Source organism: Opisthorchis viverrini (assembly GCF_000715545.1).
Source record: "Opisthorchis viverrini unplaced genomic scaffold opera_v5_42, whole genome shotgun sequence".
Lineage (NCBI taxonomy): Eukaryota > Metazoa > Platyhelminthes > Trematoda > Opisthorchiida > Opisthorchiidae > Opisthorchis > Opisthorchis viverrini.
This window is the reverse complement of record NW_008751698.1, coordinates 2,171,241-2,187,890: the sequence shown is the minus strand read 5'-3', so window position 1 is coordinate 2,187,890 and position 16,650 is coordinate 2,171,241. Positions and strand designations below refer to the sequence as shown.

The window sequence follows — 16,650 nt, the reverse complement described above, 5'->3', positions numbered from 1 at the left end:
TGTCATGACTATATAACCCATACATTTGCATAACCCATTAACTCGTGATTCTTACTCTATTTTCAGCTCATGTACTACAGTTATTAGACGATTAAAGCGTACATTACGTCTTCCTATTCTGTCTCCTTTCTAATCCCGTCCTGGAACTACTCGACTCTCGCAACAATTCCAATTCCTTCCTTCCAGGTTTCATTTTTAACTGTTCCCTCATCGCTGTTTTTTTCACATGCAGAACACTGTTAACGATTGCTTGATGCCAATTGTTTTTTAATCCTACCATACCTCTCGTGCTCATAAGATGCCTCCTTGAAAAAATCGCAAATTCCTTTATCCTTCCCATGTCTTTTGCTTACTTGTTACTTGCGTACTGAATTCATCCCAAAACTATGTTGTTCTCTCTGCACATTTCAACGGAAGCATGTGCTATTTCTATTCATGCTACCTGGGTTGAGCTAAAGCTGTAGAATAAGACTTCTAGAGACTATATGAGTTCACTTAATCCTTCCATGATGGCACTTGTTATTTCTGCCTGTTTCAACTGTATCCACAACTTTACATAATCAGGAAGGTGGTGTAGCAAAGTGAGCCACTTTTCTGTTGTGCTATCGTTAGGTGGTACTCTCCGCAAAATGCACGCTATCATCACGTGTCTTTAAATTTCATGTTTTATTTTCTCACCGTGACTATCAATGGAGTAATACAGAAATTATGGACCATGTTGCTGTTTTACTCGATAGTGGGTAAAGTACTGGAATGTCCTCCCATGGTTCACTGATATTCGGGCTGAACAGGAAGCTTTCCATATGGGAGAGGTTCACCACTTCCTTGATCGGGATACAGATTACCTGGATACGGTTGCTGTGAACCATCTGGATAGTATCCTTCACCGCTTGGTTGAAATGGCATGCCGCTTGTGCGTAGATCAGGATAGGGTAGAGAACCCGGGGCCAGTGGACATCCAGGGGCTATCGGAACACCGAAAGCCGTTTCCGGGTATTTATAGCCACCGTCAGGTTGGAGTTTCCATGATCCCATCTTAGCGTCAGGTTTTATTGTTCTAGGTTCATGTCCCCCGCATTGCGGTGGAAGGCCAGCTGTGTAACCATTGCGTGATTGTGCAGCAGTCTGGAGCGAAATGTTCGTGCAGCGTTAAACATAGTATAATACCGACCGACCATAACTATAGGTGACTACATATATTTGCAGCTGTTCACCACTCCGTCTTTAGAATCTTTCAGCAAAATCTAATTTTTATTAGCGTTTCTGGGTTAGCTTCTTTTCAGGAGCTCTCCAGGACTTAAGTGCCCACTAACCCATTTATGGGGTCGATTCGGGGAGATATAAAAAGATGGTATATATTGGTAGTAGTTGTTCAACCAGAAAACAGTTCACCAGAAATCTCCAACTGTCGGGACTAAATGACGGCACCCGACATCGAGTATCCAAAACTTTCGCCACTTGGAGCTCAAATGCCTAAGATGCGAGGTTTCCCGAAAACAAAAATTTCGTGCGTCCTCCAGACTCATACTGAACAAACACAAGTCCCCCTATTTAGGTGTCTGCTTGCTGATTTCTTCTGTTTCGTCTGAATAACTTTGATATCTCACTGTTCAGTGTGGTAGTCCCCACCGCGTTTATTAGGGCCCTACGCAAGGCGACCAGAACAACAAGATTATTGTCGAACCTAAATATGCAAAATATATTGCAGCTAGCTTTTATGAGAAAAACTTACAGGAAATAGGTTTACATGTAGAGTTAAAAATGATTCCTTCAGTCAGGGAAGATTTTGCACCAACTATCCGAGGGTGATCTCTTCCCAAGGAAGGCCACAGTCTGTAATTTCATCTCGATAAACGACGAGGTACAAGTAGAAGGTACCACGATGGTTAGTTTCGCTAAATGAGCAACGGATATTCCCTCAAGAAACGTATGATGTGTTGGCTTCGAATCTATGAAGTCTGAGCAGATATTTGTAAACTAATGCGTTGACTACACTGATTATCCTGTCCACTGAATATGGACTGTTGTGAAATCACTGCAGATTTAATCAGCTTTCCTTTATCATCCTTTATTCGGACAAATAAAGCGATGAATAAAGCTCAGTTTCTGTGGTTGTCGTTAGTCCAAAGTATCACGGATTTATGTGAATGTCTACTCAGAAAACTTGCATTCTATGGTGCATACAGAACTACGCGGATAAGAATGTTAAATAAATTTACTCGTTAACCAACGAAACTGAGAGTTGGTGATTGAACTCAGTGAAATGTCTGAGTCAAAACTCAATGACATTGCTTTAGGGGCAAAACAATATCGAAGTAAGGAGAGGTCACTCACATCTCCGTACATTATCCCGTTGGATGTGGAGGTCCGATTATTCTTCCGAAATAGTTAAAATATCGTTGAATCTAATTCGGGTGTTCTAAGGAAAAATGTGAAAGTTGATGTTCTTACAAATACATGGAAAAGCCTCATATTTACTAAAATACATCGTTCATTCAGGGAATACGAAGGCACCGGTTGTAAACACTTTCTCTCAGGTAACCTAATCCGTTGTTAAAGATTCTCCTAGTAAGCCAAATCATTTCAACGGAAACAAAGTCTCCATCCTGGAAGAAAATACAAGTACTATAAAACGCGGTTACATACAACTTGGACAGTTGCAACATTTACGTGGTAGGAGTCTAAACGGATACAACGTGTTAATGTCCTAAATTTCTTCGTGAGGTTCCTACAGGAAGATTATGGAAATGCTAAAATCGTCCATCCACATGTGTACATTCCACATGTGTACCTGGAATTAGGCAAAAAATCTGCTTGGACTGTGCTATTCAACACCTAGAAAATTTCATATTGTGCACGAATGCTTACGTAAAACTGACTTGTTTGCTAAGAGAAACACAGCTGACTTCTCTTTAATCTTTGTAGAGTTGACTGTCCCTGCATTTGTCACATCTCAGCACACAACCAACCAGGTGAAACAAGTATACTGGGGCTATACGAAGCTATAAACAGCACTGAATATCACGTTCGTTTCCGCAGTAAACTCCTCTTAGTGCTGAGAATGAAAGAAGCCAAACATATAGGTGTGATGCATACTTGAGAAAGCCTGCAAGGAAAATCACGAATTTTCGGCGAGTTAATTCGTTTGGGAAGTGTTGGAAATTTCAAGGTGGCTTGAATATTAATTCCAAATAGAATTCGTTTTTTCACAGATTTCGCGTTCTGTCTTTAGATTAGTTGATTCCCGTCAGTGCACTAAAAGAAATTGTAGTTTAGTGAATGTAAGATGGTCAGTAAGTAGATCATCCGGATTGATATGAGGTCACAGAGATTTGGTAATGCCATTGGTGCCATTAATTCACTACTGGAAACGAGTTGTGTCACGGGAAACGACATTGCCTACATATTGGGGCCAAACTATGGTGCGGTTCCTTCCATTAAATGATTATAACTGCTTATATGAACTTGCCAAACGCGATGATAGGTCAAACGACTCCTCATGTGCTGTCCAATCTCATTGTTGATTACCTTTTTCAAACTATGTGAACTCTTGCTGCTGAAATATGCAAGCTTGTCCTTCCAACCCGAAACAAGTTCGTTTACTCCATGACAGCGGTAGGCGGACATCGCTCTCGAGCTAAGAATTTTTTTTCAGTGAACTACACTCATTTGCATGCCAACTTGGTTTTCACTGGTGACTAATCTGAATCCCAGTTAGACTGCTCGTTTATGATAGACTTCAGTTGAATAAGCTGCACAACGCTGTCTCAAGCATCACTTGGGACGATATTCAACAAATCGCTGTTTAGACGTAGCACACAACTCACAAAGTTGTCGAAAACCTTTCGACCGGACGACGACCGATTTGGCCATTCTTGGGTCTTATCAGGTAGGTGCAGCTCCAGAGGGTTCATCAACCTTATGTTTTACTTGAAAGCGAATTGCAGAAAATTTGCGAACTACAATCATTGGCACACCAATCTGCTTTGCAGCAATCTTATTGGTGGTTGTCCCTTAGGAAAATATACTGTCATATCTCGAATGTCGTACCGAATCATACATCAGTTGCCCTTCGCGCGGCACATTAATTCGGAGAATATCATAACCGAGAGGTGCGGCATTGATTAAGTTGGGTTTCTCATGAAAAATAAATCCTTATGAAAATGAGTGTGGTAAAAAAAAGAAAAGTTCATAACCCCGAGTCATGTCCGCCTTGATCACATGAACTGATTTCTGGGCAAAACAGGCCTAGGCATTTCAGCAGCAACAGTTCACATAGTCTGAATCACGAAACCAAATGACGATGAAGTGAAACTTCTGGCGTTCATATTCTGTTGGAAAACTCTTAAAGACTTGAATTTCGTTCGTTATTTGGCTTCTCCTCACGGTTGGATATGGTCCTGCCACCATGTAGTGCAGCAGGCAAAAGTATACTCCGCCGAAAATGTACTTTTCCCATATCTTTCGATCTATAAATCTGACAGAATCATGCACGTCAGAGGAATTAGCACCGACAAACTGTATATGACACCCAGGCGTTTTAACTATAAGTCGAATAACAAGAAGCCCTCCGAATTATTATTCGAAGACACACCCCAACTGTGTAACCCATCTCAAAGCATGTATGAGAAGCAGATATGAGAAATATACCTCTCGCCATTTCCCGTACAGAAGACGTCAGAATAAGTAAAGCATAGTTCAAGCCACCTGTTTTACTCCAGATTTTCGGGCAGCCCTGTTCGAAAGTCCCGTTAGCTCTCACATCACAAGTACCCTTTCAGAGTCGACAATCAACCAAAGTTGGCATACTGTGGAGCATCAATCACACCTATTTACAAAAATTGCGTCTGCTCCACTCTCTTCACAATCGTCTATGGGTTTCACTGCTTCTTTTTCTTATTTGTGTGACCTTAGAAGGACGCATTTCTCTTGTTCGTCGTCTCGTAAACGCTACTCAACGGAAGCCATCCTTATGCAGTACTTACATCTGCACTGTTTACACAGACCCTCGATGTGAAGTTCGTTGAGAAAGTGCTCCACGCCTTTTAAACTTCACAAAGCCCAAAGTAGGCCAGATTCTTACAAAAATTTGGCCACTTTATTCAAAACCAAACAATAAGATCTGTTATCAGATTACTACTAACGCTCTCGATCATTTATATTCGTATATTTGTACATTTTCACCTGGATAGTCTGTAAAGAGGGTATTGGAGTGTGATAAAATCTGTCTTTTGTTTATTTTTTGACAGTCTCTCAACATAAGAACTCGAATGCAGTAGCATTAAGCAAGTACTCGCAACGGGGTACCCACTTGCTATAGAAGAGGAAGGCTTGAAATATATGAATGAGGTAGAAGATGAAACACTTTTACACTATTATGCCTCCGATACTTGGCAAAAAAGTAATCAGTACAAAATTCACCGAATAGGTGACTTACAAACAACTGTCCACAAATTCCTGTCAGCTGACATTCACTCAGACATTGCTAGGACAACTGTGGAGCTGCATTTCCGCACGAGATGAAGCACCAATCGAATGCCGTGAACACATAGAAGAACTGAAAAACTAGAAGTCCATTGGACTTTGTGCTCACATGTGGGAGTGGAGTATTCCGGTAAGAAACCTGAGCTCATTGTAATAAAATGATATTTCCTGAACTACTTCGTTAAATACAGAAGTCTTTGTGTGTGACATAAATTCACATTCCGAAACCTATCACAGATCTGTGTAGCAATCTGTGATAGAAAACACAATTTTTCAGACGGAAATAGTTTAGAACAAAACTAACACCCACAGGTGTCCACGTAGCTAAATAAAGTTAAAGTGGTTTCTTCTGGGTTGTTGAATTGGAAGATTTGATGTCCACACTACAACCACAGGATGAATAAAAGAAGAAAACCCTGGAGAATCGGAATATGAAAGTGTTTTTTGCATGTAGGGAATCAGTATTAGTAAATTCACTCATCCATACCTTCCTGCTTTTTGACACAGATACTGAAGAAAAATAAATCCGGTTCAAGCCTTTTGTCACTGATCAAAAGGGAATGGCTCTTGTGACGGTTTACCTCATACGAAAAAGCATCGCCCTTGAAAATACGTTGTCAGAAGGTATGAACATATGCATAGCTACATGAGCATTTTTCTGTATTCCAATCAGTCCAGCAAATAAGTTTATAATGAGAGATATTTATTAGTCTGCTCTACGTCAGCCGACGCACCCCACCTTGCACTATTCAGTTTCTCACATTCTGGTGTTGTACTCCAATAGTCGAAGGTAAACCATTCACCATCCACTACATGTTATCAAATAAACTTAGACAAAATTGATTCATGATCACATAATAAACAAGCCGGTTGGGCCAGAAGAACAAGATCAATAAAAAAGGATGATCGATTCACACAGATACAAGAAAAACCACACACTTACAGATGAACCTGGGTGTGTCTTGTTCGCTCTGATTTCGCGCCAGAGAATACAACTGGCACGACAGCACAGTAAAACAAGGCCACGCATCGAGTAGGTGCCTAACAAGAAGATATTCATTGTTATTCATATTCAGGACTACATTTTTTCCAGCTTCACTGTACTTGGAAAAAAATTGGTTAGTCTGATTTTGAAAAGCTAACAAACAAAGTCTACTAACCTCACCCTTTTTGACAGTATTGAACTGCAATTTCTCGGCTAAGTTTAAAGGACGTAGTTGTGCTAGCTGATGAACGGTTACTTTAGGGTTGCGTGGACACTCACCGTAGGTAAAAAAAACGAAGTACATACACGGATGCACACTATTCCCACTTAAAAGGATCCCTCCCATTACAACTCCTATTCTACTTGAATGTTCTCTAACTTCCGGATTTGACTTTCTATGTTTCACAGCCAAGGTTGCTCCCTAAATACTACCCTTCCCTTATCCTGAACTCGAAATTGTTGTGGAAGAGTTTTCCTGGCGCATGGTGGTTTGGTGAAATATGACTACCAACATCACATGATAAGATCATACGTATGCGCATCTACAGTAACGCGTAAATCAATGGGGCAAGCTAACGTTTTATGAGACGACACGCTGATTCCATGAGGTTATCGTGACTAACCCAGGCAAACTGAACTGAATTATATTAACCCATCTCCGATCATGAGACCATTTCATATGTGTAGTTATTATAAAAGGTGAATGGCAGTTTGGATTCAGGTGACTTGCCTACATCGGCGTACTTCTTTTGTCCTGCGGATGACTACCTCACACGGCAGGTTAGAGATGTAGACAATCTACGAGCATTTTAATTAACTAACATTCTACCCTACCAATCAGGGAAAGGCAGGAAAGCTAGGTTTGACATGTTTTGCCTGCATACTTGATGCCTTTAACTTGTAGTGTCTGTAATCCGTTATCACATTTACCATCTTCCTGAACTTGAACCACACTTTGTAACTGTCGTTCACATTGTATCATGACGTTTGTTTTAATGTTACGAATACACAATTTTCCGGCGCGACCTGCTGACTTCTTGCTGGACGACTGTATTTACGCCCGTTGAACTGTTTGTTGACTGTTGAACCAGTGGGACTAAATCTCTGTGTTTGTGTCAACTGTTGAACGTCACAATAAATCCCTGTGACATTTTTTTAGCCGTGAATAATTTTCCTACCGTGGGATATATCACTCATACGGAACCATCTGCAGGAAATCTCGACGAGTGAATATTTTCCTTTCACAGCCAGTTACTGCATTTGGATCAGTGTAGTGGACTACTGGACCTACGCATTCGTGAGTCCCCATTTGACTACTCATTCCTTTCCTATTGTGATTTTTGTGATTTTGCATTGGTTACTTTTGCTTGTTAATTTATCCGAACACGCTGATTAGGTCCTAGTCCGCTACAAACTTATCCGTCAAGAAGGCTGATGCTCAAGAAAAGTACCCAGCAGCAATGTGAGCTGATTAAAAGTGACGTCTGACTTCTTGGTTCAGAAACGTTGGAGTTTCGTGTTACGTTGAGTTTTCATCGAGTAACACGCATTCTGATCATCCTGTGCGACACTTTCGAAGTTGCATAAGCGGTTGGCACCGTATTCTCACTTTATTCCTTTGGTTGAAGCTGTCTCTAATTCTTATGGTAGCTGTGAACGGAAATCGAGCGGCGCTCGGATAACAGATCTCAGATAATTCATAGCTTACATAATTTCGTATTTGAGTCATATTTGCATTGCGTTATTCTTAGTGTTCCTACTTTTCTGAACTCAATTCTCCCGTCACACACTACAGTTTTAGTGACCCCATTTGAATGAACAACATTGGGAAGAAAAACAGAAAAATATGCGGCTGTAGCGTCATCATCTGAGTTACCGATCCTACATGGAACACGTGGAAACCCCAAAATTCCGAAAACAAGGGAAACGACCGATAGGGTAAGTATGCCCCCATAAGCGCCGGAAAATTGGGATGCTTTCATCAGATCCTTATGCCATAGAAAAGAAGATAACAGTGCCACAGCTATGGGCATTTTCTTTGGGATGATTTTCATCAACGGAAATAGCAAGACAGGCGGTATTTGACAAAATGTGTGGTGCCTTATCGAGGAAATCATTGCACAGCCACAGTTACTGCCCAAACCGCACTGCCCAGTACATGGCAAGGGTGAACTTACAACCTGACGGTAGACCCAGCAGACGTATCCTGCAATGGCTATTATTCTTCCCTAAATTTCAACGAAAAACGGAGGACCTACAAGCAAAGAAACGGTTAAAAATGGCCGCAAAGTACGCTTTCAATGGTCGTTATGGTACCACTTGACCATTACTGACCAGCATATACAATCAAAATTGTGCCCCTCGAAATCAGACAAGACCCTACGTAATTTGCATCATCAGCTTCGTCAATGCGACATAAATAAAACTGAGCTTACAGTCGGGACAACATTCCGACCGACCCACAAACATCGAGGGGTGTAACTTTTGTGAGTTCTGCTGAAATTCCAGGAACCCTACTCAGGCGGGAACGGTCTAATACGGCCGAACAAGGCAAGCCACCCAAATGGGACTGTGGGGGCGTGGACATCATTAGTTCCCTGCTCAAAACCTCATAGGGGCACTAGTAAATCATGACTGTCATTGGATACATTAGTTAATACATGCTCTGCTATTTTCCAAAAATATAGTTGATCAAATAATGTGCCTTTGTTATGTTTCCAGGAAACTACATTATGATTATTGGGCCAATGTAAAGAATGCCATCCCGCAGGGACCGTGCAGCATTACTGGAACAAATGAAACACGTAAGACGTTATAACACCTAAAAGGAAATGGCCAAGTTAAAAGGAAAAACCGCTCCATCAAATCCGTGCTGGAAACCTTCACTTAGCAGAATTTAAACGATTGTATTCAGGCACTTCTGAAGCTCATGCTAGACCGCAGGATTGCTGCACACAAATCTATTGGACAGACTCTCTTTCCCCTCCCCCCCCAACAGTGGGAGTAATGAAACACGTAAGACGTTATAACACCTAAAAGGAAATGGCCAAGTTAAAAGGAAAAACCGCTCCATCAAATCCGTGCTGGAAACCTTCACTTAGCAGAATTTAAACGATTGTATTCAGGCACTTCTGAAGCTCATGCTAGACCGCAGGATTGCTGCACACAAATCTATTGGACAGACTCTCTTTCCCCTCCCCCCCCCCAACCAGTGGGAGTATAAAAGAGCGGGTCGAATCCCAGTAGAAGTTCAGTTGCACTGCATTCAGCAACTGAGGACATCAACCATAAAGTACATGTATCGCATGCCTAAACAACTGCAAATAGTACACCAAATGATCATGATTAAATTGGAGAGAATTCATGGATGCCGATAGGACTGCTACGATAGGAGGATCTCTGGTATACCATCAAGAAAATATGATGAGGTCTATCTACTGCACACCCAGAAATCCCAGCCAAACTCTATGAGGAGTGGAAAATTTTCTAACGAGGTGTGACAGGTATATATTGGTTAAAGGTGTGTGCTACATTGATTGGGATCATTTAATTCGGCCATGTTAAAACTTTCGTTTAGAGAGCACTTCGAGAAATATAGATTGACGTAGCAAAATGACCCAGCAAGAGCAATGAAGCCCCTATAAAGAGAAAGAGCTTAATGGAAAACTACAACTAAGTAAACAGAGACGAGCGGAAGCTTATATCACTACCATCATGACCAGCAGGAGAGGTTTTCAACTACAGATAACCAAATGGACACAAAACAGCCATTCACATAATCTAATACTTGATATGACCAAAATTTCGCGCTATTTTTTGAGGCTTTTTCGCGTTATCAAGTAAGTTCTTTCTTCGTGAATTCACTTCTTTCCTTCGTCAACACATACTTTGAATTGGTCCGTATTCCTCTGTTACTCACTTTCACTCACTTCCTAATCCGCCTTTTCACCGAAAGTGAAACTATCTCGAAGTCTATTTGCGTGGTTCAAATGTCTTCGATATTACAAACACACGGAAGCTGTTTCACCACTCAGCACGACAGCACCGTGTGGGCAGTTTTTATATTTCATTGGAATCTGGATCACAACATATGTGTGAAGTGTCGTCTGGCCAAGTTCTATAGGATTTTCCTCTATATCGACCCTACTGGCCAGCAACTGACAGCTTATCTCTGAATGTAACTAGATGATGCGATGGGACTGGACTAAAACAAAAATCGTGCAACTCTCTTCAGGTTGCTTCCTTTGTGTTGCCTGCTGGTGGTTGCTGTATGTTGATTGACTTTCCTACCTGATCCTCCATTGGCCAACGAATCCATTGAATTTTATGTCTAACAATATTTGAAAGCGATCGCCTGTCACTGTTCGATCGGCTAACGTGTTTCACCAGAAAATTTACCTTAACCCAGGTTCAAATATCCCATTCAAACAAGTTACTGGGCTACTCACGAGGTTAAGTTACGTCTAGACAATGTATTGTGATACCTGCTGTAGTATGAGGCGGTCTGATGCAGCACATTCAGTTGAAAGACATCATAATCGAGCGGCTCAATTGAGTCTCCCGTGAAAACCAAATTTGCAAATGAGTGTATTTGTTGAAGTTACTGTACATCCAACGTCACCTGTGGTTCGGAGCGGGTTACCAGAGATAGGCAAGTAATGTGGGTTCCATCAACTGATGCAGTATGCCAACCTCCTACAAAACTTATCAGCGTATTGTAAACAATCCTACTGCATGTTCCAATGAAGATTAGGTTGAAACCAGATGAAACGAAAGTTACGTCCATAACGAAGCCGTGTTCCGGAAGCTGAACAAGCAAACAAGCTATGTGTCAAATGACGAAATTACTCCCTACCTCCATTCACCCAGTCAATCGTCCAAATGAAAGACGAAGATGGCTGTTCGTAATTTCTCTTTGGGCACTTTTTGTGGTTCTTTCGATAGTAGCCCGATTTTCCACCTGAAATACGAAGGTTGTAGTGACCTTACCCAGCCAGCCGACCGGGATTCATCACATTGAAACCTCGTATTAGTTGCCTAGTTCTCCATAGATGACGATTCTTCATTCCGATTTTCCGGTTCCTTGTGGTTTTGCCAGCCTATTCAGAAAGTACAATATGGCCAAAAGACATGGGTACCACGAGAAATAACGTGAGACATTTCATATTAATTGTCACATACTCCTTTTGAGCATTCATCGTAGCTTTCGGGGTATTCGCTTTCTGACGGGTATTCCATCACACAAGTGTCCTGGTTGGTGGAAATCATTTTTCTCAAGGGTTATTACACATAAATTGGTTGTTCTTTTGAATCTAATCTGTTCATTCAGTCGTCAACATGTAGAGCTTATTCTTAACTCGTCCATGAGGTTTTTGCCATATCCCTTCGGCAGAAATAAAACATTGGTTGAACTGGTGTTTCAGAGCAGGCTATTCCTGTTGTATCTAATATGTATTTTGAAGAAAAGCCTACGTGAACAGCATTCAGAGGCCTACTTCCGATCTAGTGTTGCTCCAAGAGTAAAACTTACTTTTCGAATGAACGGGCGAAATCGGTTAGAAGACTTAGAACTACTTTATTGTGAATAATTCCAAAATATAGTGATGTTTTTCACCCTCTTGTGGCGCTGGTATGAACTACATGCACGAATTAACGGAAAATATATGTATATTTGTATATATTTGTATATGAACATGTTCACTATCGCGCATGAGCAGCCGAACAATAGTGCACAGAATGTCACGCTGATAGGCCTGAAAAGTTGGAATTGAACCCATAACAAGTGCTAACTGGTCAGATATAAAGTACTTGATTTTTTTGTTCTTGACTGATAGATGAGAATTTTCAGCCAGTCGGGTTAGTTCTGCTTTCCTCGGATGAATGTAGCCTGTTATTGTGTTGGAGTTTTTTTTCTCAGGCCCTTTCCACAAAAATCTACCTTTTTCGACTTCCGAATTCTGTGTACACTTACTTAAAGTCCGGTACCGTGCTTGATGTTTTCACCACTGGATGTAAATCTCAAATACTTTCTTTGAAGGGCGCCCTAACTTAATCACTATAAGCTGGGTACTTACTTAGTGCAGAATATTTCTACGCCTTTTTGCTACTTACAACAACGAAAGTAGCACGAAAGTAAAACTACATTCTGCGCTCCGGCTTGACTGGCAGCTGGTGAATCTAGGGCGGAGAAACGTCTCAATTCCGACACCACAGCTCCATACCTCGACGTTGTACCAACACTTGCGGTTATTTGCGTTTATGTACAAGGCTAGCCCAGCCGTACCTATGCGCATAAGGTTGTTTCGTGACAAACGCATACCGAAGAACTTGGTCTTACTCCAGATTTCGTCCAATAAAAGCTATCTATACATGAAGCATCGTAACGCCCTCCCTCAAAGTGGCAGCTGTTGTTGGTTTGTTCAACTCAGCAGTCGTGCTATCCGGGTTTGTAGACTGAACAAGACAGATCCATATGACTGCCCAATAGCTGTTGAGAGCATATTTAAACAGTGTCTGAACTGCTGACAAAAGGTAAAACCCCTACACTGCAACCACAAATCGCCTGATAATCCTATTGGGTAACGTGGTTTCAAAACTACCACTTTCCACTGTCACATTATTCTCCCCAATCTATTGCACAACTCAACTTACTCAAAAATCTGTCTTTTCGTGTCGTGAATCTCCCTCAAAACGTTTATGAATATGAACATGGGTCATTTAACCGGTACGTCATACATACTGTATGATGCACGCACAAAAACAGACTCCCTTGGCAGACTGGCCTCAAACATGAAGTCTATGAAGTGGACAGGACGCATTGGAAGATATCAACTCCGAGGAATCAGAATAATCAATCCTCATTCGGTTCATGTGCTTACCAGTATCTGGATCAGGCAACTAGTTGGCGACTTCACACGGTGATTCATTTTCTCAGTTAGGCTCACCTGTTTAGCTAACGCTTCAATAACGCAGGAATCAGAATAATCAATCCTCATTCGGTTCATGTGCTTACCAGTATCTGGATCAGGCAACTAGTTGGCGACTTCACACGGTGATTCATTTTCTCAGTTAGGCTCACCTGTTTAGCTAACGCTTTCAATAACGCAGATAAATTGCTTCTTGGCACTTGTCGTGTTACAAAATTTCGTACTTGGCTACTGATTAATTTAAGTGGAGAATTCATCCTGTGAATAAAGTCAGTCTACGCCAAAAAAACTCCCTCACAGCTGTTTCGGCCTTATTGGGAGCCAGCATTAGTGTGCATCTTACGGATCCCCAGGAAGACTGGAATACTTAACCTCCCAACTGATTCTTGAAGACTAAGTCGTTTGGCCAAGTGAAACTGATCAACCCATCCACACTCATTTGCATTTGGCTTCTTGATATTAAAGGATTGTGTATTTGGGCTGCGGTCCCAACAAGCGTCATTCTGTCCTTGTCGATTACCACGACTGGGAAGAAAAACCTGCGTTATCACCTTTAAAAAATTGGCAAGGGTGGGTCAAACTGAACTATGACTTGCATTAGGAATCTAGTGGAGTTTTCAGTAACCTTATAGCTAATGCGTCACGAATAGTGAATGCATTTGTGAATTAGTTTGAATGGAATAATCACTTTTCAGCATGGTGAATCAGTCAGAGACCGATAGGGAGAGGCTACGACACAAAATCTGGCGAAAGAAACACGACTATTGATTTTGATCTGATCTCAGATAAAAGTCTACATGAAGGCCAGACTGAATAGCCCCTCTTAAGTTGCCGGTCGTAGATGTGGTGCTTTTCATGGAAAATTTGATCCACAGGAAAGAGTCTCCTGCTGATTAAATACTGAAGGTCCACACCGAGAGTGGGCAATTTTTTATCCTGTTTCATTCCACCGCAGGTCCAATGAGTACCCACTATATGCGATATCAAGTTTGACTGCTGTGCAGCTGTACAGCTGGCAGTCAACAACCTTGTGGAGTGAGTCATTATAAAAGAATCATAGAAATAAGTTCAAGTCGAAACGTCCTGCGACCTTTCTGTCTGCAGTTCGCACATTTATAGGTATACTACTGATGTCCAAAATCCCTTCAAGTTGAGTTGATCATGTTGAAATAACACTTCCTTAGAGTTAAATTGGGATAGTATTATAGCCATGACTCTTCATTCGATAATGACGCAAACCCGGAATTCACTGTCGTCCTACTGGTTTTGGTCTAAGAACCAAAGGTGCTATTGACCGCAAGGCGCACTTCTGAATGAAGCTCAATGACTGACCATAACAATCGCGCCTAGAAAGTGATATCTATGAGAATTCTACAAATTTCACGGCCAGCAACAACAGGTCATTACTGAGCTGACGGGACGGAGTAAAATATAAACCTTCTCTTCATCTGACAAGTTACTGAAGCGTCTGGAGCCGTCCTTCAGGTGTATCACGAAATCGATCACGAGAATTGACATCCACGTTGGATGCTCTATTTGGATAAATATGGTCAACCGAATGGTAACCGCGGGGCGGCTTTAGATGCAGATCTATCCAGTTTATTTCACATTCCAAAGACACGAACCAAGCAGCGCCCATCTTAACTTACCCCATTTGTCTTGGGTATGCATCTGACGGGAAAACTCGGTTCAAAAGCCCAGGAGACAGGTAGTACGTTAGAAGAACTGATCACACAGATAGCACCCGAGTATACCTAAACGTTAAGTAGTTTTGCTTCGGGTAAAATCGTGAATAAGCCTGTGGTTTTTCGAAGCACTTCGTCAAACAGGGTGGTTATGTCGGTGCATTGTTCACATTGAAAACAACGATTGACAAAGACAGTTCATACAATAAATCCCTAAAGGATGACACCCAAGTCAAAAGGACTTGCTGGGTTTTACTGTGGTGTGGATGCTTCACACATTAAAAGTCGGTACACCAAACCCTAAGAGGATTGCATGAAGCTTAAACTTCCGGGGCGCTCAACAACCCGTTGCTTGTGTCAATCAACAGGCCATTGTCATCAGTTGCACCACAACCTACTTTGGCATCACTTTTAGAGGTTTCTTAAGAGATCTCCACTCATATCGCACTTCATCTTAGTGCATCATCATCAGTTTGCTACTGATTGGTGATTAGAGTTGGTAGGATCAACCAAAGGTCACCTTCATTGTTGTTGGTACTCAACACTCCGTTTCCTTACACTGCCCAACTACCAGTACTTTGCAATGCAATCTAACCTGTCCCGACCTATGTTACTCATAAAGACGCACGTGATAATACCGTAGGTCACTAAAAGTCAGTAACGAAAACATTTGTACTAATCACGTCTCAACGAGTACACGGCAGCTGTTCCCCTTAAAGACATCCTGAGGAGGGTTGACCACAAAAGAAGACATCAATAGACCTATCAGAAGTGATTTTCTCTGACAGCAGTGTCGTCACAGGGATGGAGGGAAAACGTAACTGATTCTCTTGTGCTGCAAAGGTTAGCAATCCTGGTGTACTACAGTCGAAACTCGCTCAGATTATCCGGGTTATTCGTTATTCGTACGTTGGCTTGATTAGGCCATGAGCTCTGAATATCAGAATTGAAACAAATTTAGGTTAGTTAAGGATGTGGAGTGGCGGCGAAGTATGAAAGATCCTGCAGAAAGGCACACTAGGAGTGGGATACACCAAGTTCATTTAGCCGATACATCACAATATCGTACAGAAGCTCCACATTCAGCAAAAACTGGATCATTGCACCCCGGTCTCTTGGAAAAGTCTACGATGAAGCAATCGTCTTCTTCAGCTGTAAGCCGCGTGCATGCTGTATGGTGTTTATAGCTGTCACTTTTGTTTGTAGATGATCTGGGAATATAGGAGTAGATAGCCACATAGTGGAGATAGTAAATGAGATGCCCAACGTGAGAATCCAGGAATGACAGTGGAATGATAGCATCAGTGAATGGTTGCTTCTTAGTCATTGCGTGTCCACCTACCAACTTCGGAAACTAAACGGATAGACGATAAGCCCATTTCCGGAAAAATCGTTTACGCCCAATCAGCTCCATGTGGAAACGACACATGAGTGGTAAGCAGCTTTACAGTAAAGCGTGATGCATCAGCGATATACGACATTCGAACAAGAGTTCTTGTTTGGTACCACTGGGTTACGTACAACCAGATTCTATGGGCATAGAAACGATGGAGTCTAGCAGACAAATGTC

General features: G+C 41.7%; 1 protein-coding gene across 1 annotated transcript in view; it reads right to left on the bottom strand.

Annotated features, from left to right (window-relative positions):
- Positions 1-16,407, bottom strand: part of T265_03125 (hypothetical protein) — a gene marked incomplete at both ends in the record, with an annotated part of 30,239 nt that extends 13,832 nt beyond the window's left edge. Inside the window, 2 exons of the mRNA XM_009167530.1 lie at positions 846-1,125; positions 16,150-16,407. Of these exons, the coding sequence (XP_009165794.1) occupies positions 846-1,125; positions 16,150-16,407 (538 nt within the window). The remainder of the gene's footprint in view (positions 1-845; positions 1,126-16,149) is intronic.
- Positions 16,408-16,650: the final 243 nt, after the last annotated feature.